Raw genomic sequence first — 21,223 nt, 5'->3', positions numbered from 1 at the left:
ATATAAATACAAAAAGTCAACAACAAAACAGCATTGCAAAAGTAGGATTGGAATCCAGTAAACGGTGTACAGTTTAGACATGGAGTTATGCTAGTTAGTTCAGTCCAGCAAGTTCAGGAGGTAGACGGCAGTGGGGAAGAAGGTGTTACTATGCCTCCAGGTTTTGGTGTACATGGCCCTAAACCTACGGCCTGAAAGGAGCCAGATAACAAAGCGGTGACATGGGTGTGAGGGGTCGCCGGCAATCCTTAGTGCTCTGGAGCGTAGTCTGGGAGTAGTGGAGGCAATAAAGTGAGGGGAGCAGCCTGCCGATAACTCTTTCCGCCGATCCTATTATCCTCTGAAGCTTGTATCTGTCTCTGGTGGAAGAGCCAGCCTACTAGACTAGGAACGATGAGCAGAGGACAGACTCGATGGTGGCAGTGTGAAAGTTCATCAGCAGGTCTTGGGCCATGCCGAACTTCTTCAGTTGACGGAGGAAGAATAGCCTCTGCTGGGCTTTTCTCTGGGTTAGGGTTGTGTTTTTGTTCCAGGTCAGGTCGTTAGAGATGGTAGTGCCCAGGAGACGGACGTTGACCCTGATACTACATGGAGGTAGTAAAATTGGTCAGTGATTGGCCAATCATAATTGAAAGTGTGTGCCAGGTTTTACATGTCAGTATAATAAAAAAGATCCATCAAACACCGAATGAAATATTGCATGAGATATAAATCTTAAGCTTGGTAGACATACGCGATAATTGTCACCCATCAGGGATCGGAAAACGATCCTTTGAGTGACAATTTGTGGAACGATGTTGTACAGACACATTCGTAGCCTTGAGGCTAGGGGTGCGTTCTGTTGCTATGGAGGGGAGGGGCAGAGGGATGACAATCGGTAAACAACGGAGCGGCTTCAATCACTTGGCGGGGGTTGAAAATATCAGTTCATTGCTATTTATAAAGTCTGAATTAGTTTTAGTTCTCCAGATGTGTAATTTATCATCTTCTAAAACCAGGAATACACATCCAATTTTGATTTTGAATTTTACCACCACCGTGTATATAGGACCAACAGATTTTGGTTACTATGAACAGCGTGTTTAGGTAAGCTTTACATATTACATGGAAATGGTAAAATTGGCCATTGAAAATCGTGTGCACCAGGCTTAATTGGCGAAATGCATGCGTAGTCTGAAGGCTTCCAAAGACATAGAGGGATGATTGATATACAGGTCCTTCTCAAAAAATTAGCATATTGTGATAAAGTTCATTATTTGCTGTAATGTCCTGATAAACATTAGACATGCATATATTTTAGATTCATTACACACAACTGAAGTAGTTCAAGCCTTTTATTGTTTTAATATTGATGATTTTGGCATACAGCTCATGAAAACCCAAAATTCCTATCTCAAAAAATTAGCATATCATGAAAAGGTTCTCTAAACGAGCTATTAACCTAATCTGAATCAACTAATTAACTCTAAACACCTGCAAAAGATTCCTGAGGCTTTTAAAAACTCCCAGCCTGGTTCATTACTCAAAACCGCAATCATGGGTAAGACTGCCGACATGACTGCTGTCCAGAAGGCCATCATTGACACCCTCAAGCAAGAGGGTAAGACACAGAAAGACATTTCTGAAGGAATAGGCTGTTCCCAGAGTGCTGTATCAAGGCACCTCAGTGGGAAGTCTGTGGGAAGGAAAAAGTGTGGCAGAAAACGCTGCACAACGAGAAGAGGTGACCGGACCCTGAGGAAGATTGTGGAGAAGGAGCGATTCCAGACCTTGGGGGACCTGCGGAAGCAGTGGACTGAGTCTGGAGTAGAAACATCCAGAGCCACCGTGTACAGGCGTGTGCAGGAAATGGGCTACAGGTGCCGCATTCCCCAGGTCAAGCCACTTTTGAACCAGAAACAGCGGCAGAAGCGCCTGACCTGGGCTACAGAGAAGCAGCACTGGACTGTTGCTCAGTGGTCCAAAGTACTTTTTTCCGATGAAAGCAACTTTTGCATGTCATTCGGAAATCAAGGTGCCAGAGTCTGGAGGAAGACTGGGGAGAGGGAAATGCCAAAATTCCTGAAGTCCAGTGTCAAGTACAGGTCAGGCGCTTCTGCCGCTGTTTCTGGTTCAAAAGTGGCTTGACCTGGGTAATGTGGCACCTGTAGCCCATTTCCTGTACATGCCTGTACACGGTGGCTCTGGATGTTTCTACTCCAGACTCAGTCCACTGCTTCCGCAGGTCCCCCAAGGTCTGGAATCGGTCCTTCTCCACAATCTTCCTCAGGGTCCGGTCACCTCTTCTCGTTGTGCAGCGTTTTCTGCCACACTTTTTCCTTCCCACAGACTTCCCACTGAGGTAACTTGATACAGCACTCTGGGAACAGCCTATTCATTCAGAAAATTCTATCTGTGTCTTACCCCCTTGCTTGAGGGTGTCAATGATGGCCTTCTGGACAGCAGTCATGTCGGCAGTCTTACCCATGATTGCGGTTTTGAGTAATGAACCAGGCTGGGAGTTTTTAAAAGCCTCAGGAATCTTTTGCAGGTGTTTAGATTTAATTAGTTGATTCAGATGATTAGGTTAATAGCTCGTTTAGAGAACCTTTTCATGATATGCAAATTTTTTGAGTTAGGAATTTTGGGTTTTCATGAGCTGTATGCCAAAATCATCAATATTAAAACATTCTGAAATCAAGGTGCCCGAGTCTGGAGGAAGACTGGGGAGAGGTAAATGCCAAAATGCCTGAAGTCCAGTGTCAAGTACCCACAGTCAGTGATGGTCTGGGGTGCCATGTCAGCTGCTGGTGTTGGTCCACTGTGTTTCATCAAGGGGAGGGTCAATGCAGCTAGCTATCAGGAGATTTTGGAGCACTTCATGCTTCCATCTGCTGAAAAGCTTTATGGAGATGAAGATTTCATTTTTCAGCATGACCTGGCACCTGCTCACAGTGCCAAAACCACTGGTAAATGGTTTACTGACCATGGTATTACTGTGCTCAATTGGCCTGCCAACTCTCCTGACCTGAACCCCATAGAGAATCTGTGGTATATTGTGAAGAGAAAGTTGAGAGACGCAAGACCCAACACTCTGGATGAGCTTAAGGCTGCTATCGAAGCATCCTGGGCCTCCATAACACCTGAGCAGTGCCACAGGCTGATTGCCTCCATGCCACGCCGCATTGAAGCAGTCATTTCTGCAAAAGGATTCCCGACCAAGTATTGAGTGCATAACTGAACATAATTATTTGAAGGTTGGCTTTTTTTGTTTTAAAAACACTTTTTTCTTTTATTGGTCGGATGAAATATGCTAATTTTTTGAGATAGGAAATTTGGGTTTTCATGAGCTGCATGCCAAAATCATCAATATTAAAACAATAAAAGGCTGGAACTACTTCAGTTGTGTGTATTTGAATCTAAAATATATGAAAGTCTAATGTTTATCAGTACATTACAGAAAATAATGAACTTTATCACAATATGCTAATTTTTTGAGAAGGACCTGTATTAAGCAGTGATGCGTTATGGTAGATTTTTTTTTTTTTTTTGCTCATGCAAAGCTGAATAATTGCAAATACTCTCTTATATTGAGTTGACTGATTTCCACTGAGAATTGATTCAGTTTTCCTTACAGCACCACCTGAGGGCCTAAATATTATGGCCATCCAATATTGACGTTCAGCCTTGTCCCTTGTGTACAGAGATTTCTCTGGATTCTTTTTGCAGAGCAATAATTGGAAGAGAGACTGAGAAACTAATGAAGCTATAATATCAGCACTGACAGCCAGAGGAGCTTGTTTATAAGGGGATCAGTAATGGCAGCTTCTACATACTAATCACTTAAAGAGAATCTGTACTGTGAAAATCTTACATAAACATACCAGCCTGTTTGTTGTCTTCTCCTAGCCCCCTCTGTGATATTTTCGCTGCTCCTGCTGCTTTGCTGGTGATAAAATCACTATTTTATTCATTGTTTTTGTAAACAATGAAGATGGCCGCCAAACAGGAAATACATCATCAGAGCAGGTGCCTGTTTGCAGAGGCTCCTCTCAAGCATGACTTGATTGCTGGAATATTACTTCAAGTGTTGCCTTAGCTGCTTGTCTGAGCTCTGCACTGCTCTCTCTGCACTCACAGCTGTTTGGAATGTCTCAGCTTCACGAGCCTTGCAGAGACGCTGGCTTTGAGCAGAGACATTGCTTGTGACTAATACACACGGGGGCGTGGAGGGGGCGTGCATAACTTCTCCCTATCACAGCAGAGGCAGTGCATTCTTCTTTGGCTCAACAAGGCTTGACAAAGAAAAGAAGATTAGATATATTACAGAGACAGTGCAACTAGAAAAGGCTGCAGTAATTCAGGCCACATTAGAACAGGTATAGGAACTAATAGGATAGAAATAAGGCTGAAAATTTTGTTACAGAGTCTCGTTAAGGTTTCCTCTAATCTCGCCCTAAAGTTTGTCACTATGTGGATTGTTCTCTGTATTCTTTGTATTCTTCTTTCCCCAGGTACGGAGATGCTGTCCGGGAAATTGACTTTAGTATTGGAAAGATCTTAGACTTGTTAAAGGGCAAGGGAATAGCTAAAGATACATTTGTCTTCTTCACATCTGACAATGGCGCCGCCCTCATCTCTGCACCCAAACAAGGTGAGATAACACCGCACATTACACATACTCCACTGATAATGGCCCCGCCCCATCTCTGCTCCCAACCAAGGTGAGATAACACTGCACACTACACATACTCCACTGATAATGGCCCCGCTCCCATCTCTGCTCCCAACCAAGGTGAGATAACACTGCACACTACATATACTCCACTGATAATGGCGCCGCCCTCATCTCTGCTCCAAACCAAGGTGATATAACACTGCACACTACATATACTTCACTGATAATGGCCCCACCCCATCTCTGCCGCCAACCAAGGTGAGATAACACTGCACACTACACGTACTCCACTGATAATGGCCCCACCCCATCTCTGCCGCCAACCAAGGTGAGATAAGACTGCACACTACACAACAAGTTAAATAATTGCATTCAATGCCAAGCCGCTGCAGCTAAAGCTGATACAATTTTGGGATGCATTAAAAGGGAAATAAAAACTGGAGATACTAGCATAATATTGCCCCTGTTTAAAGGACTTACGAGCCCAGACATAAAAAAAAAGAGCAGTACCTGTACATTTTTTTTGTACCATGGAGTCTGGTACAAAAAATGTACAGGTACTGATCATTTTTTTTTTTTTTTATGTCTGGGCTCGTAAGTCCTTTAACTCTCTAGTAAGGCCACATCTGGAATATGGAATTCAGTTCTGGGCACCACATTGCAGCAAAGATATTGCAGTTTTAGAGCAGGTGCAAAGACAAGCAACAAAACTGATACGTGGGATGGAAGGTCTCACTTACCAAGGAAGGTTAGATAAACTGGGTTTATTTAGTCTATAAATACATCAGAGGGCAATATAAAGTCTTGGCAGATGAGCTTTTTGTCCCTAGGCCTTCTCAAAGGACTAGAGGACACGATCTGCGCATGGAGAAAAAACGTTTTAGCCATTTATTTAGGAAAGGGTTCTTTACAGTAAGAGTGATTAAGAGGTGGAATGCATTGCCACAGGAAGTAGTTATGGCAAACTCTATACCTGCATTTAAAGGGGGCTTAGATGCTTTCCTTGCATTGAAAGACATCGATGGCTACAATTACTAGGTAATGCCCAATGATGTTGATCCAGGGATTTTATCTGATTGCCATCTGGAGTCGGGAAGGAATTTTTTCCCTTTTGGGGCTAATTGGACCATGCCTTGTAAGGGTTTTTTCACCTTCCTCTGGATCAGCAGGGATATGTGAGGGAGCAGGCTGGTGGTGTGCCTTCCTCTGGATCAGCAGGGATATGTGAGGGTGCAGGCTGGTGTTGTGCCTTCCTCTGGATCAGCAGGGATATGTGAGGGAGCAGGCTGGTGTTGTGCCTTCCTCTGGATCAGCAGGGATATGTGAGGGAGCAGGCTGGTGTTGTGCCTTCCTCTGGGTCAGCAGGGATATGTGAGGGAGCAGGCTGGTGTTGTGCCTTCCTCTGGATCAGCAGGAATATGTGAGGGAGCAGGCTGGTGTTGTGCCTTCCTCTGGATCAGTAGGGATATGTGAGGGTGCATGCTGGTGTTGTGCCTTCCTCTGGATCACCAGGGATATGTGAGGGAGCAGGCTGGTGTTGTGGCTTCCTCTGGATCAGCAGGGATATGTGAGGGTGCAGGCTGGTGTTGTGGCTTCCTCTGGATCAGCAGGGATATGTGAGGGTGCAGGCTGGTGTTGTGGCTTCCTCTGGATCAGCAGGGATATGTGAGGGTGCAGACTGGTGTTGTACCTTCCTCTGGATCAGCAGGGATATGTGAGGGTGCAGGCTGGTGTTGTGCATTCCTCTGTATCAGCAGGGATATGTGAGGGTGCAGGCTGGTGTTGCGCCCTCCTCTGGATCAGCAGGGATATGTGAGGGTGCAGGCTGGTGTTGTGCCTTCCTCTGGATCAGCAGGGATATGTGAGGGAGCAGGCTGGTGTTGTGCCTTCCTCTGGATCAGCAGTGATATGTGAGGGAGCAGGCTGGTGTTGTGCCTTCCTCTGGATCAGCAGGGATATGTGAGGGAGCAGGCTGGTGTTGTACCTTCCTCTGGATCAGCAGGGATATGTGAGGGAGCAGGCTGGAGTTGTGCCTTCCTCTGGATCAGCAGGGATATGTGAGGGAGCAGGCTGGAGTTGTGCCTTCCTCTGGATTAGCAGGGATATGTGAGGGAGCAGGCTGGTGTTGTGCCTTCCTCTGGATCAGCAGGGATATGTGAGGGAGCAGGCTGGTGTTGTGCCTTCCTCTGGATCAGCAGGGATATGTGAGGGTGCAGGCTGGTGTTGCGCCCTCCTCTGGATCAGCAGGGATATGTGAGGGTGCAGGCTGGTGTTGCGCCTTCCTCTGGGTCAGCAGGGATATGTGAGGGAGCAGGCTGGTGTTGTGCCTTCCTCTGGATCAGCAGTGATATGTGAGGGAGCAGGCTGGTGTTGTGCCTTCCTCTGGATCAGCAGGGATATGTGAGGGAGCAGGCTGGTGTTGTACCTTACTCTGGATCAGCAGGGATATGTGAGGGAGCAGGCTGGAGTTGTGCCTTCCTCTGGATCAGCAGGGATATGTGAGGGAGCAGGCTGGAGTTGTGCCTTCCTCTGGATTAGCAGGGATATGTGAGGGAGCAGGCTGGTTTTGTGCCTTCCTCTGGATCAGCAGGGATATGTGAGGGAGCAGGCTGGTGTTGTGCCTTCCTCTGGATCAGCAGTGATATGTGAGGGGGCAGGCTGGTGTTGTGTCTTCCTCTGGATCAGCAGGGATATGTGAGGGAGCAGGCTGGTGTTGTACCTTCCTCTGGATCAGCAGGGATATGTGAGGGTGCAGGCTGGTGTTGTGCCTTCCTCTGGATCAGCAGGGATATGTGAGGGAGCAGGCTGGTGTTGTGCCTTCCTCTGGATCAGCAGGGATATGTGAGGGAGCAGGCTGGTGTTGTGCCTTCCTCTGGATCAGCAGGGATATGTGAGGGTGCAGGCTGGTGTTGTGCCTTCCTCTGGATCAGCAGGGATATGTGAGGGTGCAGGCTGGTGTACCTTCCTCTGGATCAGCAGGGATATGTGAGGGAGCAGGCTGGTGTTGTGCCTTCCTCTGGATCAGCAGGGATATGTGAGGGTGCAGGCTGGTGTTGTGCCTTCTTCTGGATCAGCAGGGATATGTGAGGGTGCAGGCTGGTGTTGTGCCTTCTTCTGGATCAGCAGGGATATGTGAGGGAGCAGGCTGGTGTTGTACCTTCCTCTGGATCAGCAGGGATATGTGAGGGTGCAGGCTGGTGTTGTGCCTTCCTCTGGATCAGCAGGGATATGTGAGGGAGCAGGCTGGTGTTGTACCTTCCTCTGGATCAGCAGGGATATGTGAGGGAGCAGGCTGGTGTTGTGCCTTTCTCTGGATCAGCAGGGATATGTGAGGGAGCAGGCTGGTGTTGTACCTTCCTCTGGATCAGCAGGGATATGTGAGGGTGCAGGCTGGCGTTGTGCCTTCCTCTGGATCAGCAGGGATATGTGAGGGAGCAGGCTGGCGTTTGCCCTCCTCTGGATCAGCAGGGATATGTGAGGGAGCAGGCTGGTGTTGTGCCTTCCTCAGGATCAGCAGGGATATGTGGGGGAGCAGGCTGGTGTTGTGCCTTCCTCTGGATCAGCAGGGATATGTGAGGGAGCAGGCTGGTGTTGTGCCTTCCTCTGGATCAGCAGGGATAAGTGAGGGTGCAGGCTGGTGTTGTGCCTTCCTCTGGATCAGCAGGGATATGTGAGGGAGCAGGCTGGTGTTGTACCTTCCTCTGGATCAGCAGGGATATGTGAGGGAGCAGGCTGGTGTTGTGCCTTTCTCTGGATCAGCAGGGATATGTGAGGGAGCAGGCTGGTGTTGTACCTTCCTCTGGATCAGCAGGGATATGTGAGGGTGCAGGCTGGCGTTGTGCCTTCCTCTGGATCAGCAGGGATATGTGAGGGAGCAGGCTGGCGTTTGCCCTCCTCTGGATCAGCAGGGATATGTGAGGGAGCAGGCTGGTGTTGTGCCTTCCTCAGGATCAGCAGGGATATGTGGGGGAGCAGGCTGGTGTTGTGCCTTCCTCTGGATCAGCAGGGATATGTGAGGGAGCAGGCTGGTGTTGTGCCTTCCTCTGGATCAGCAGGGATATGTGAGGGTGCATGCTGGTGTTGTGCCTTCCTCTGGATCAGCAGGGATATGTGAGGGTGCAGGCTGGTGTTGTGCCTTCCTCTGTATCAGCAGGGATATGTGAGGGAGCAGGCTGGTGTTGTGCCTTCCTCTGGATCAGCAGGGATATGTGAGGGTGCAGGCTGGTGTTGTACCTTCCTCTGGATCAGCACGGATATGTGAGGGAGCAGGCTGGTGTTGTGCCTTCCTCTGGATCAGCAGGGATATGTGAGGGAGCAGGCTGGTGTTGTACCTTCCTCTGGATCAGCAGGGATATGTGAGGGTGCAGGCTGGTGTTGTGCCTTCCTCTGGATCAGCAGGGATATGTGAGGGAGCAGGCTGGTGTTGTACCTTCCTCTGGATCAGCAGGGATATGTGAGGGAGCAGGCTGGTGTTGTGCCTTTCTCTGGATCAGCAGGGATATGTGAGGGAGCAGGCTGGTGTTGTACCTTCCTCTGGATCAGCAGGGATATGTGAGGGTGCAGGCTGGCGTTGTGCCTTCCTCTGGATCAGCAGGGATATGTGAGGGAGCAGGCTGGCGTTGTGCCTTCCTCTGAATCAGCAGGGATATGTGAGGGAGCAGGCTGGTGCTGTGCCTTCCTCTGGATCAGCAGGGATATGTGAGGGTGCAGGCTGGTGTTGTACCTTCCTCTGGATCAGCAGGGATATGCGAGGGTGCAGGCTGGTGTTGTACCTTCCTCTGGATCAGCAGGGATATGCGAGGGTGCAGGCTGGTGTTGTACCTTCCTCTGGATCAGCAGGGATATGTGAGGGAGCAGGCTGGTGTTTGCCCTCCTGGATCAGCAGGGATATGTGAGGGTGCAGGCTGGTGTTGTACCTTCCTCTGGATCAGCAGGGATATGTGAGGGAGCAGGCTGGTGTTTGCCCTCCTCTGGATCAGCAGGGATATGTGAGGGTGCAGTCTGGTGTTGTACCTTCCTCTGGATCAGCAGGGATATGTGAGGGTGCAGGCTGGTGTTGTACCTTCCTCTGGATCAGCAGGGATATGTGAGGGGGCGGGCTGGTGTTGTACCTTCCTCTGGATCAGCAGGGATATGTGAGGGAGCAGGCTGGTGTTGTGCCTTCCTCTGGATCAGCAGGGATATGTGAGGGTGCAGGCGGGTTTTGTGCCTTCCTCTGGATCAGCAGGGATATGTGGGGGAGCAGGCTGGTGTTGCACCTTCCTCTGGATCAGCAGGGATATGTGAGGGAGCAGGCTGGTGTTTGCCCTCCTCTGGATCAGCAGGGATATGTGAGGGTGCAGGCTGGTGTTGTACCTTCCTCTGGATCAGCAGGGATATGTGGGGGAGCAGGCTGGTGTTGCACCTTCCTCTGGATCAGCAGGGATATGTGAGGGAACAGGCTGGTGTTGTGCCTTCCTCTGGATCAGCAGGGATATGTGAGGGAGAAGGCTGGCGTTGTGCCTTCCTCTGGATCAGCAGGGATATGTGGGGGAGCAGGCTGGTGTTGCACCTTCCTCTGGATCAGCAGGGATATGTGAGGGAGCAGGCTGGTGTTTGCCCTCCTCTGGATCAGCAGGGATATGTGAGGGTGTATGCTGGTGTTGTACCTTCCTCTGGATCAGCAGGGATATGTGAGGGAGAAGGCTGGCGTTGTGCCTTCCTCTGGATCAGCAGGGATATGTGGGGGAGCAGGCTGGTGTTGCACCTTCCTCTGGATCAGCAGGGATATGTGAGGGAGCAGGCTGGTGTTTGCCCTCCTCTGGATCAGCAGGGATATGTGAGGGAGCAGGCTGGTGTTTGCCCTCCTCTGGATCAGCAGGGATATGTGAGGGTGTAGGCTGGTGTTGTGCCTTCCTCTGGATCAGCAGGGATATGTGAGGGAACAGGCTGGTGTTGTGCCTTCCTCTGGATCAGCAGGGATATGTGAGGGAGCAGGCTGGTGTTGTGGCTTCCTCTGGATCAGCAGGGATATGTGAGGGAGCAGGCTGGTGTTGTACCTTCCTCTGGATCAGCAGGGATATGTGGGGGAGCAGGCTGGTGTTGCACCTTCCTCTGGATCAGCAGGGATATGTGAGGGAGCAGGCTGGTGTTTGCCCTCCTCTGGATCAGCAGGGATATGTGAGGGAGCAGGCTGGTGTTGTGCCTTCCTCTGGATCAGCAGGGATATGTGAGGGAACAGGCTGGTGTTGTGCCTTCCTCTGGATCAGCAGGGATATGTGAGGGAGCAGGCTGGTGCTGTGCCTTCCTCTGGATCAGCAGGGATATGTGAGGGAGCAGGCTGGTGTTGCACCTTCCTCTGGATCAGCAGGGATATGTGGGGGAGCAGGCTGGTGTTGCACCTTCCGCTGGATCAGCAGGGATATGTGAGGGAGCAGGCTGGTGTTTGCCCTCCTCTGGATCAGCAGGGATATGTGAGGGAGCAGGCTGGTGTTGTGCCTTCCTCTGGATCAGCAGGGATATGTGAGGGAACAGGCTGGTGTTGTGCCTTCCTCTGGATCAGCAGGGATATGTGAGGGAGCAGGCTGGTGCTGTGCCTTCCTCTGGATCAGCAGGGATATGTGAGGGAGCAGGCTGGTGTTGCACCTTCCTCTGGATCAGCAGGGATATGTGAGGGAGCAGGCTGGTGTTGTGCCTTCCTCTGGATCAGCAGGGATATGTGAGGGAACAGGCTGGTGTTGTGCCTTCCTCTGGATCAGCAGGGATATGTGAGGGAGCAGGCTGGTGCTGTGCCTTCCTCTGGATCAGCAGGGATATGTGAGGGAGCAGGCTGGTGTTGTACCTTCCTCTGGATCAGCAGGGATATGCGAGGGTGCAGGCTGGTGTTGTACCTTCCTCTGGATCAGCAGGGATATGCGAGGGTGCAGGCTGGTGTTGTACCTTCCTCTGGATCAGCAGGGATATGTGAGGGAGCAGGCTGGTGTTTGCCCTCCTCTGGATCAGCAGGGATATGTGAGGGTGCAGGCTGGTGTTGTACCTTCCTCTGGATCAGCAGGGATATGTGAGGGAGCAGGCTGGTGTTTGCCCTCCTCTGGATCAGCAGGGATATGTGAGGGTGCAGTCTGGTGTTGTACCTTCCTCTGGATCAGCAGGGATATGTGAGGGTGCAGGCTGGTGTTGTACCTTCCTCTGGATCAGCAGGGATATGTGAGGGGGCGGGCTGGTGTTGTACCTTCCTCTGGATCAGCAGGGATATGTGAGGGAGCAGGCTGGGGTTGTACCTTCCTCTGGATCAGCAGGGATATGTGAGGGTGCAGGCTGGTGTTGTGCCTTCCTCTGGATCAGCAGGGATATGTGGGGGAGCAGGCTGGTGTTGCACCTTCCTCTGGATCAGCAGGGATATGTGAGGGAGCAGGCTGGTGTTTGCCCTCCTCTGGATCAGCAGGGATATGTGAGGGTGCAGGCTGGTGTTGTACGTTCCTCTGGATCAGCAGGGATATGTGGGGGAGCAGGCTGATGTTGCACCTTCCTCTGGATCAGCAGGGATATGTGAGGGAGCAGGCTGGTGTTTGCCCTCCTCTGGATCAGCAGGGATATGTGAGGGAACAGGCTGGTGTTGTGCCTTCCTCTGGATCAGCAGGGATATGTGAGGGAGAAGGCTGGCGTTGTGCCTTCCTCTGGATCAGCAGGGATATGTGGGGGAGCAGGCTGGTGTTGCACCTTCCTCTGGATCAGCAGGGATATGTGAGGGAGCAGGCTGGTGTTTGCCCTCCTCTGGATCAGCAGGGATATGTGAGGGTGTATGCTGGTGTTGTACCTTCCTCTGGATCAGCAGGGATATGTGAGGGAGAAGGCTGGCGTTGTGCCTTCCTCTGGATCAGCAGGGATATGTGGGGGAGCAGGCTGGTGTTGCACCTTCCTCTGGATCAGCAGGGATATGTGAGGGAGCAGGCTGGTGTTTGCCCTCCTCTGGATCAGCAGGGATATGTGAGGGAGCAGGCTGGTGTTTGCCCTCCTCTGGATCAGCAGGGATATGTGAGGGTGTAGGCTGGTGTTGTGCCTTCCTCTGGATCAGCAGGGATATGTGAGGGAACAGGCTGGTGTTGTGCCTTCCTCTGGATAAGCAGGGATATGTGAGGGAGCAGGCTGGTGTTGTGCCTTCCTCTGGATCAGCAGGGATATGTGGGGGAGCAGGCTGGTGTTGCACCTTCCTCTGGATCAGCAGGGATATGTGAGGGAGCAGGCTGGTGTTTGCCCTCCTCTGGATCAGCAGGGATATGTGAGGGAGCAGGCTGGTGTTTGCCCTCCTCTGGATCAGCAGGGATATGTGAGGGTGTAGGCTGGTGTTGTGCCTTCCTCTGGATCAGCAGGGATATGTGAGGGAACAGGCTGGTGTTGTGCCTTCCTCTGGATCAGCAGGGATATGTGAGGGAGCAGGCTGGTGTTGTGCCTTCCTCTGGATCAGCAGGGATATGTGAGGGAGCAGGCTGGTGTTGTACCTTCCTCTGGATCAGCAGGGATATGTGGGGGAGCAGGCTGGTGTTGCACCTTCCTCTGGATCAGCAGGGATATGTGAGGGAGCAGGCTGGTGTTTGCCCTCCTCTGGATCAGCAGGGATATGTGAGGGAGCAGGCTGGTGTTTGCCCTCCTCTGGATCAGCAGGGATATGTGAGGGTGTAGGCTGGCGTTGTGCCTTCCTCTGGATCAGCAGGGATATGTGAGGGAACAGGCTGGTGTTGTGCCTTCCTCTGGATCAGCAGGGATATGTGAGGGTGCAGGCTGGTGTTGTACCTTCCTCTGGATCAGCAGGGATATGCGAGGGTGCAGGCTGGTGTTGTACCTTCCTCTGGATCAGCAGGGATATGTGAGGGAGCAGGCTGGTGTTTGCCCTCCTCTGGATCAGCAGGGATATGTGAGGGTGCAGGCTGGTGTTGTACCTTCCTCTGGATCAGCAGGGATATGTGAGGGAGCAGGCTGGTGTTAGCCCTCCTCTGGATCAGCAGGGATATGTGAGGGTGCAGTCTGGTGTTGTACCTTCCTCTGGATCAGCAGGGATATGTGAGGGTGCAGGCTGGTGTTGTACCTTCCTCTGGATCAGCAGGGATATGTGAGGGGGCGGGCTGGTGTTGTACCTTCCTCTGGATCAGCAGGGATATGTGAGGGAGCAGGCTGGGGTTGTACCTTCCTCTGGATCAGCAGGGATATGTGAGGGTGCAGGCTGGTGTTGTGCCTTCCTCTGGATCAGCAGGGATATGTGGGGGAGCAGGCTGGTGTTGCACCTTCCTCTGGATCAGCAGGGATATGTGAGGGTGCAGGCTGGTGTTGTACCTTCCTCTGGATCAGCAGGGATATGTGGGGGAGCAGGCTGGTGTTGCACCTTCCTCTGGATCAGCAGGGATATGTGGGGGAGCAGGCTGGTGTTGCACCTTCCTCTGGATCAGCAGGGATATGTGAGGGAGCAGGCTGGTGTTTGCCCTCCTCTGGATCAGCAGGGATATGTGAGGGAGCAGGCTGGTGTTGTGCCTTCCTCAGGATCAGCAGGGATATGTGGGGGAGCAGGCTGGAGTTGTGCCTTCCTCTGGATCAGCAGGGATATGTGAGGGAATAGGCTGGTGTTGTGCCTTCCTCTGGATCAGCAGGGATATGTGAGGTAGAAGGCTGGCGTTGTGCCTTCCTCTGGATCAGCAGGGATATGTGGGGGAGCAGGCTGGTGTTGCACCTTCCTCTGGATCAGCAGGGATATGTGAGGGAGCAGGCTGGTGTTTGCCCTCCTCTGGATCAGCAGGGATATGTGAGGGAGCAGGCTGGTGGTGTGCCTTCCTCTGGGTCAGCAGGGATATGTGAGGGAGCAGGCTGGTGTTGTGCCTTCCTCTGGATCAGCAGGGATATGTGAGGGAACAGGCTGGTGTTGTGCCTTCCTCTGGATCAGCAGGGATATGTGAGGGTGTAGGCTGGTGTTGTGCCTTCCTCTGGATCAGCAGGGATATGTGAGGGAGCAGGCTGGTATTGTGCCTTCCTCTGGATCAGCAGGGATATGTGAGGGAACAGGCTGGTGTTGTGCCTTCCTCTGGATCAGCAGGGATATGTGAGGGAGCAGGCTGGTGCTGTGCCTTCCTCTGGATCAGCAGGGATATGTGAGGGAGCAGACTGGTGTTGTGCCTTCCTCTGGATCAGCAGGGATATGTGAGGGAACAGGCTGGTGTTGTGCCTTCCTCTGGATCAGCAGGGATATGTGAGGGAGCAGGCTGGTGTTGTACCTTCCTCTGGATCAGCAGGGATATGTGAGGGAGCAGGCTGGTGTTGTGCTTTGTTCTCTGGTTGAACTCGGTGGACGTATGTCTTTTTTTCAGCCCAAATAACTATGCAACTACACATACTCCACAAAATCGATGGATGCATTGGCTCCTGTAGTGATTGTCATCCATGGGAATTGAGAGGCCAGACTGTAACCACACTGTAGTACAGCATATACTGTAGACTTGAATATATGTGGTCTATATCAAGCTATGTCTGTTATGTTAACGTGCGTATTCTTGTACGTAAATATTCTTAAAATGTTGTAAAATGGGGCTCAGGTCTATAAATCTGTATATTTTATATATAATTCACCTTACAGTGTACCTGAGATGGGCACACTAAAAGATGTTATACTTACCTGGGGCGTCCTCCAGCCCCATAACCTCCTGTTGCGTCCCTCGCAGGCCTCCCGTGGTCTGCCATACAGCCGCAATCAGCCCCCGTAATCTGCCTCAGCTGTGCCAGTCAGGCTTTTGTGCACATGTGCGGAGGGGCCGCCATGCACAGAAGAGATCAACTTAGACAGCTGAGGGAGATTACCGGGACCGCTAGCAGAGGAACGGAGGCACCTGGGAGGAGGGCAAGGGACGCATCGGTGCTTATGGGGCTGGAGGAAGTCCGGGCAAGTGTAACATCTTTTAGTGTGGCCAGCTCGGGTACATTTTAAGCTACATTCAGTTCCTCTATAAAGAGAACCCGATATGGATGTATTAAATCTTAATAGGACATAGAGGCATGTTGTGTGCACAATGACACGCCTCTGTGTCCTTCTGCTGCCACAAGTCCCGCTCCCCAGGCTCAGGTGTTCTCCTCCCCCCCCCCCCCCCAATAAATAGTGCCAGGCTAGAGACAATCTGCTTGTCGCTAGCCTGCTGTTTACCTGGCATGTGTCAATCACTGCTCCCCCATTACATGGCTCCCCCGCCTCTCCCCACCTCTTCTAGCTTCCTCCAATCGGAAGCTAAACCGTGACCCAGGAGTGCTTCCTGGGTCGCAGCTTAGCTTCCGATTGGAGGTAGCTGGCGGAGGCGGGGAGCAGTAGGGGGAGGCATGTAATGGGGGAGCAGTGATTGACACATGCCAGGTAAACAGCAGGCTAGCGACAAGCAGATTGTCTCTAGCTTGGCACTATTTATCGGGGGGGGCAGCAGAGCCAGGGGGGCGGGACTTGTGGCAGCAGCAGAAGGACACAGAGGCGTGTCATTGTGCACACAACATGCCTTTGTGTCCTATTAAGATTCATTCATTCCGCCTCTGGTTCTCTTTAAAGCCAATGGGTACCGCTATAAGCAGAGGGAAGTTTCGGTCCTAATGAGCCTTCCCTTTCCTCTCCCGGTGCCCTCGGTGCTGCGCTGGCTCCCCCGTTCGCCGCCGCAGGGACTTCGGAGGTCTTCGGGAGCACTCGGGCTTCCGAAGACGGGCCGCTCCATACTATGTACGCGCGAGTGCGTCATAGAGGGCGCTCGCGCATGCGTAGTATGGAGCGGCCCCGTCCTCGGGAGCCCGAGTGCTCCCGAAGGCTTCCGAAAGCTCCCTTCGGCATGCGGAAGTGGCAGTATTTGACCGAACTGGTCGAATACTGCCACGGGGGATCCTGTGCGGGACTGGGCACCGGGAGAGGAGAGGGAAGGCTCATTAGGACCGAGCCTTCCCTCTCCTCAGGTGAGTATCTGACTTTTTTATTTTGGAAACGGTAAACATTCACTTTAAGTGCAGGCTGTAAGGTGTAACTCCGTACCTCATTCTAGGAGGAAGTAACTTGCCCTTCCTGTGCGGAAAGCAGACCACGTTTGAGGGTGGCATGAGAGTGCCGGGCATCGCTTGGTGGCCAGGGCACATCGCAGCTGGACAGGTGAGTTTTACCCGCTGTGTCTTGCTTTTTTTTTGTTTTGTTTAGTATTTTTAACCGATGCTTTTATTAATGGTTTCATTTAAAAAAACACAAACTTAAAGAGACTCTGTAACATGAAAAACCTCCCCTGGGGGGTACTCACCTCGGGTGGGGGAAGCCTCCGGATCCTAATGAGGCTTCCCACGCCGTCCTCTGTCCCACGGGGGTCTCGCCGCAGCCCTCCGAACAGCCGGCGACTGTGCCGACTGTCAGTTCAATATTTACCTTTGCTGGCTCCAGCGGGGGCGCTGTGGCGACTTTCGGCACGGAAATAGACGGAAATACCCGATCTCCGTCGGGTCCGCTCTACTGCGCAGGCGCCGGAAACTTGCGCCTGCGCAGTAGAGCAGACCCGACGGCGATCGGGTATTTCCGCCTACTTCGGCGCCGAGAGGCATCAGAGCGCCTGCGCAGGAGCCAGGAAGGTAAATATTGCGTCACCGCTGTACGGAGGGCTACAGCGAGACCCCCGAGGGACGCAGGACGGCGTGGGAAGCCTCATTAGGATCCGGAGGCTTCCCCGACCTGAGGTGAGTACCCCCCAGGGGCCGTTTTGTCGTTACAGTTCCTCTTTAAGAAAAGAACATAACTACTAAAGCATAACACAAAAAGTAAAGTCCAATTCATGGAATATAAAAAATATCACGTTATACAGAGCAACCAAGTTCTTATTCAAGTTACAGAGAAAATTGTTCCCAAATGGATCGATTCATTTAAAAAGCAAAAACAAAAAAACAATTGATTGCACTTGATATTGTTATACTGTTTGATCCCAGGGACCCCTTTAGGTCTTCTGGGAATTTTAGGTTTACTACTGTTATATCAACATACTGTACTTATAATATGTTGTACTCTTCTCATTTAACTTTAAATAAAGAGATTTTTGAAACCTAAAAAAAACAAAACAGGAAATTGTTCCAGGGCGACGTGCAAGCAGCCTTGCGCAATTTAATGAGTTAAAACCACCTATTCAGGGTTTATACCTACTTTGCACATGAGAATCCCTTTATATCCTCCTCAGAGGCTCATAGGTAAAGCAAACCTAAAGCGAAAATAAACATATGATATAATGAATTGTATGCGTGAAACAGATAATTAAAAGAACATTAGCAGCAAAGAAAAGTCTCATATTTTAATTTTGTTATATAGCTTTTTTTTTTTTTTTTTTTTTTTTAAAGGGAACCAGAGACGAAGCACCCTTGTGTATTTTACCATATATATCAGTAAGAACATTAGAGAAAACACTTACCATGCTCTCTGTTTCCTCCTCACTGCTAAAAGTGTCTGTTAACAGCAGTCACAAGAATCCCAGACTGAGCAATTAAATCTGGCTTTGCTGGGAATGATTATAGCTGAGTCATTATAGCAAAGCCACAAGGGGGCAGGCTTGGGCTTGAAATAACACCACAGAATACAGACTTAGCTATAATCTTTCTGTAGCAAAGCTAGACGGAGCAGCCTGACTTCTCAGTCGGGGATTCTTATCAGACGTGATAACAGTCAGATTACACAGAGAACAATGAAACAAAGGGCAGATTAGGTGTTTACTGTCATGTTCCCACTGATTTATAAGGTAAAATACAAGAGGGTGCTTCATCTCTGGTTCTCTTTAATAACCTTGTATCATTCTGTCACAGTTGCAGTTTTAAAACCCCACTCTGTCTTTTAAGCTATAAAACAAAGCAGAAATAATGACCCTTTCAGCTTTCCTGCAATATTGCAGTATCCGTTGATCGATTGACCAAAATTTTCTGTCCTGCGCGATCGACTGGGTCGACTGATTTCGGCCAAAAATTAGTAGATTGGAAATCGTTTGTGGCATTAATTTTTCAAGCCGATTAAATCAAATGATCGAATCGGCCATAGATGCAAAAAATCGACTAGTGTGTGGCCACCGTAAGTTCACACTTACAGTATAAACAATTTGCACAGAAACCGAGTTTAACCACCTCACCACTGAGGGGTTTTACCCCTTGAGCACCAGAGCAATTTTCACCTTTCAGCGCTCCTTACATTCATTCGCCTATAACTTTATCACTACTTATCGCAATGAAATTAACTATATCGTTTCTTTCTCCACCAATTAGGCTTTCTTTAGGTGGGACATTATGCCAAGAATTATTTTATTCTAAATGTGTTTTAATGGGAAAATAGGAAAACATTTGGGGAAAAAATCATTATTTTTCAGTTTTCGGCCATTATAGTTTTAAATAATGCATGCTACTGTAATTAAAATCCATGTAAATTATTTTCCCATTTGTCTCTGTTATTACACCGTTTAAATTATGTCCCTATCACAATGTTTGGCACCAATATTTTATTTGCAAATAAAGGTGCATTTTTTTCAGTTTTGCGTCCATCCCTAAGTACAAGCCCATAATTTTATAAAGTAACAGTGTTATACCCTCTTGATATAAATATTTAAAGATTTCAGTCCCTATGGTAACTATTTATGTATTTTTTTTTATTGTAATTTTTTTTTAATTACAAAGAAAAAATTGGTAACAATTGGGGAGTGTGGGAGTTAATGTGTTAATTTATATTGTAAAATAATGTATTTGTATATGAAAAATGTTTTTGGGTGTAGTTTGACTTTTTGGCCACAAGATGGCCACAGTAACTTTTTGTGAATGCGACCTGTAAGTGTCGGAAGTACTCTTACAGGAAGTTCAGGGAGACAGGGAAACTTTATTTATTTTTTTTTCCACAATGATCGCTGCTTCTCATAGAAGCAGCCGATCATTGCTGGGGATCTGAGATCAACGAACGGGAATGGTTTTTCCCGTTCATTGATCTCTGAGCGGGCGGCGGCATGCACGAGCGTGGGAGTGCGCGCACGTGCGAGCGGGAGCACGGACAGCGGCGGTAGTGGTGGGGGTGCGTGTATCTACCCTCCGGGTGGGAAAATGAAGTTAAAAGGAGCGTAGATATACTGTACCTGGGCAGCGAAGTGGTTAAAGGAAGCCTGAGATCGCAGGATAAAAAGATGTTCTACTCACCAGGGGCTTTCTCCAGTCTCATGAGCACCAATGCGTCCCTCGTCGCTTAGTCATGTCAGTCGGCTCTTCTGCCCATGTGCGGAGGGGCTGCGCATGCGCAGAAGAGTGTGTCTGAGCTGGATTACCAGGACTAATTGCGCCTGAACGGCAGCACTCGGGAGGACGGCGAGGGACGCATTGGTGCTCATGGGGCCGGAGGAAGCCCTTGGCGAGTACAAAATCTTTTTATCCCACGATCTCGGGTACACCTTAAAGGACACCTGAGGTAAGAAGAATATGGAGGCTGCCATATTTATTTCCTTTTCAGCAATACCGGTTTCCTGGCAGCCCTGCTGATCTTTTGGCTGCAGTAGTGTCTAATTCGCTCCAGAAACAAGCATTCAGCTAACCTTATCAGATCTGACAATGTCAGAAACACCTGATCTGCTGCATGCTTGTTCAGGGTCTATGGCTAGAAGTATTTGAGGCAGAGGAGCAGCGGGTCTTCCAGGCAACTGGTATTGTTAAAAATGAAATAAATATGGCAGACTCCATATACCTCTCACTTAAAGTGGTCTGAAACTCTGACACAACATTCAATAAAAATGTGTTTTCCTACTTTTTATTACTCCTACGGTTATCCTATTTGCTTTTGTGCATACGTAATATTGTCTGTCTACAAATTGCATGTTTCCAAAGTGTAGTTTATCGTACCCTGAAAGCTGCCACTGCCCTTTATTCCGGCTGCTTTTTATTATATATTAAAATCTTCTAGCGAGCTGTTCTGAACTGTGTGTGTGCCTAAAGCAGAGAGAGCTTCTCAGAGAAATTTTTTTACTTGCTACACACAAATGTAACAACATTGGAATGTAAACAAAGATACTGTTATCTCCAGTCTGGATGCAGATTTCAAGCTGAATAGCCTTTATGCTGGGTATACACGATGCAATTTCCTGCCCGATCGACGGGTCGATCATTTCTGACATGTCCGATCGGCTACATTTGTTTGTACTAAAACCGACTGTATCATGTCTGCTTCTGGCAGATAGTCCACCACCGCCTCCCAAGGAATTGTAAAGTTTTTAGATATATTTTATTCTGTTGGCGCCTCTGTTCTCCTTACAATAATTGGAGTGGGATCTATCTGTTGGCCACATCGACCAGTGTATGGCCAGCCTTATCCCTGGTACCACACCGTGCCATTTCCTGTCGGATAGACGAGTCAAATCAATTATTTCAGACAGGTCTGATTTGATACCCAATCATTTTTCTGATCGTTGAAGTGATCAGAAACTCTATTAGAAAAACAATGGAGAGTCAGACCGGACCTGTCGGAAATAATTGATTCGACTAGTCTTATCTGATGGGAAATTGCATGGTGTGTACTAGTGTTGGGCGAACAGTGTTCGCCACTGTTCGGGT

General features: G+C 49.8%; 1 protein-coding gene across 1 annotated transcript in view; it reads left to right on the top strand.

The window, feature by feature from the left end:
- LOC137537604 (N-acetylgalactosamine-6-sulfatase-like) overlaps positions 1–21,223 on the top strand; it is a 57,077-nt gene that overhangs the window by 10,449 nt on the left and 25,405 nt on the right. The window contains exons 4-5 of the mRNA XM_068259486.1: positions 4,494–4,633; positions 16,681–16,784. Of these exons, the coding sequence (XP_068115587.1) occupies positions 4,494–4,633; positions 16,681–16,784 (244 nt within the window). The remainder of the gene's footprint in view (positions 1–4,493; positions 4,634–16,680; positions 16,785–21,223) is intronic.

Source organism: Hyperolius riggenbachi, chromosome 11 (genome assembly GCF_040937935.1).
Source record: "Hyperolius riggenbachi isolate aHypRig1 chromosome 11, aHypRig1.pri, whole genome shotgun sequence".
NCBI lineage: Eukaryota > Metazoa > Chordata > Amphibia > Anura > Hyperoliidae > Hyperolius > Hyperolius riggenbachi.
Note: the sequence above shows the minus strand (reverse complement) of the source record. Positions and strands in the feature narration are given on the sequence as shown.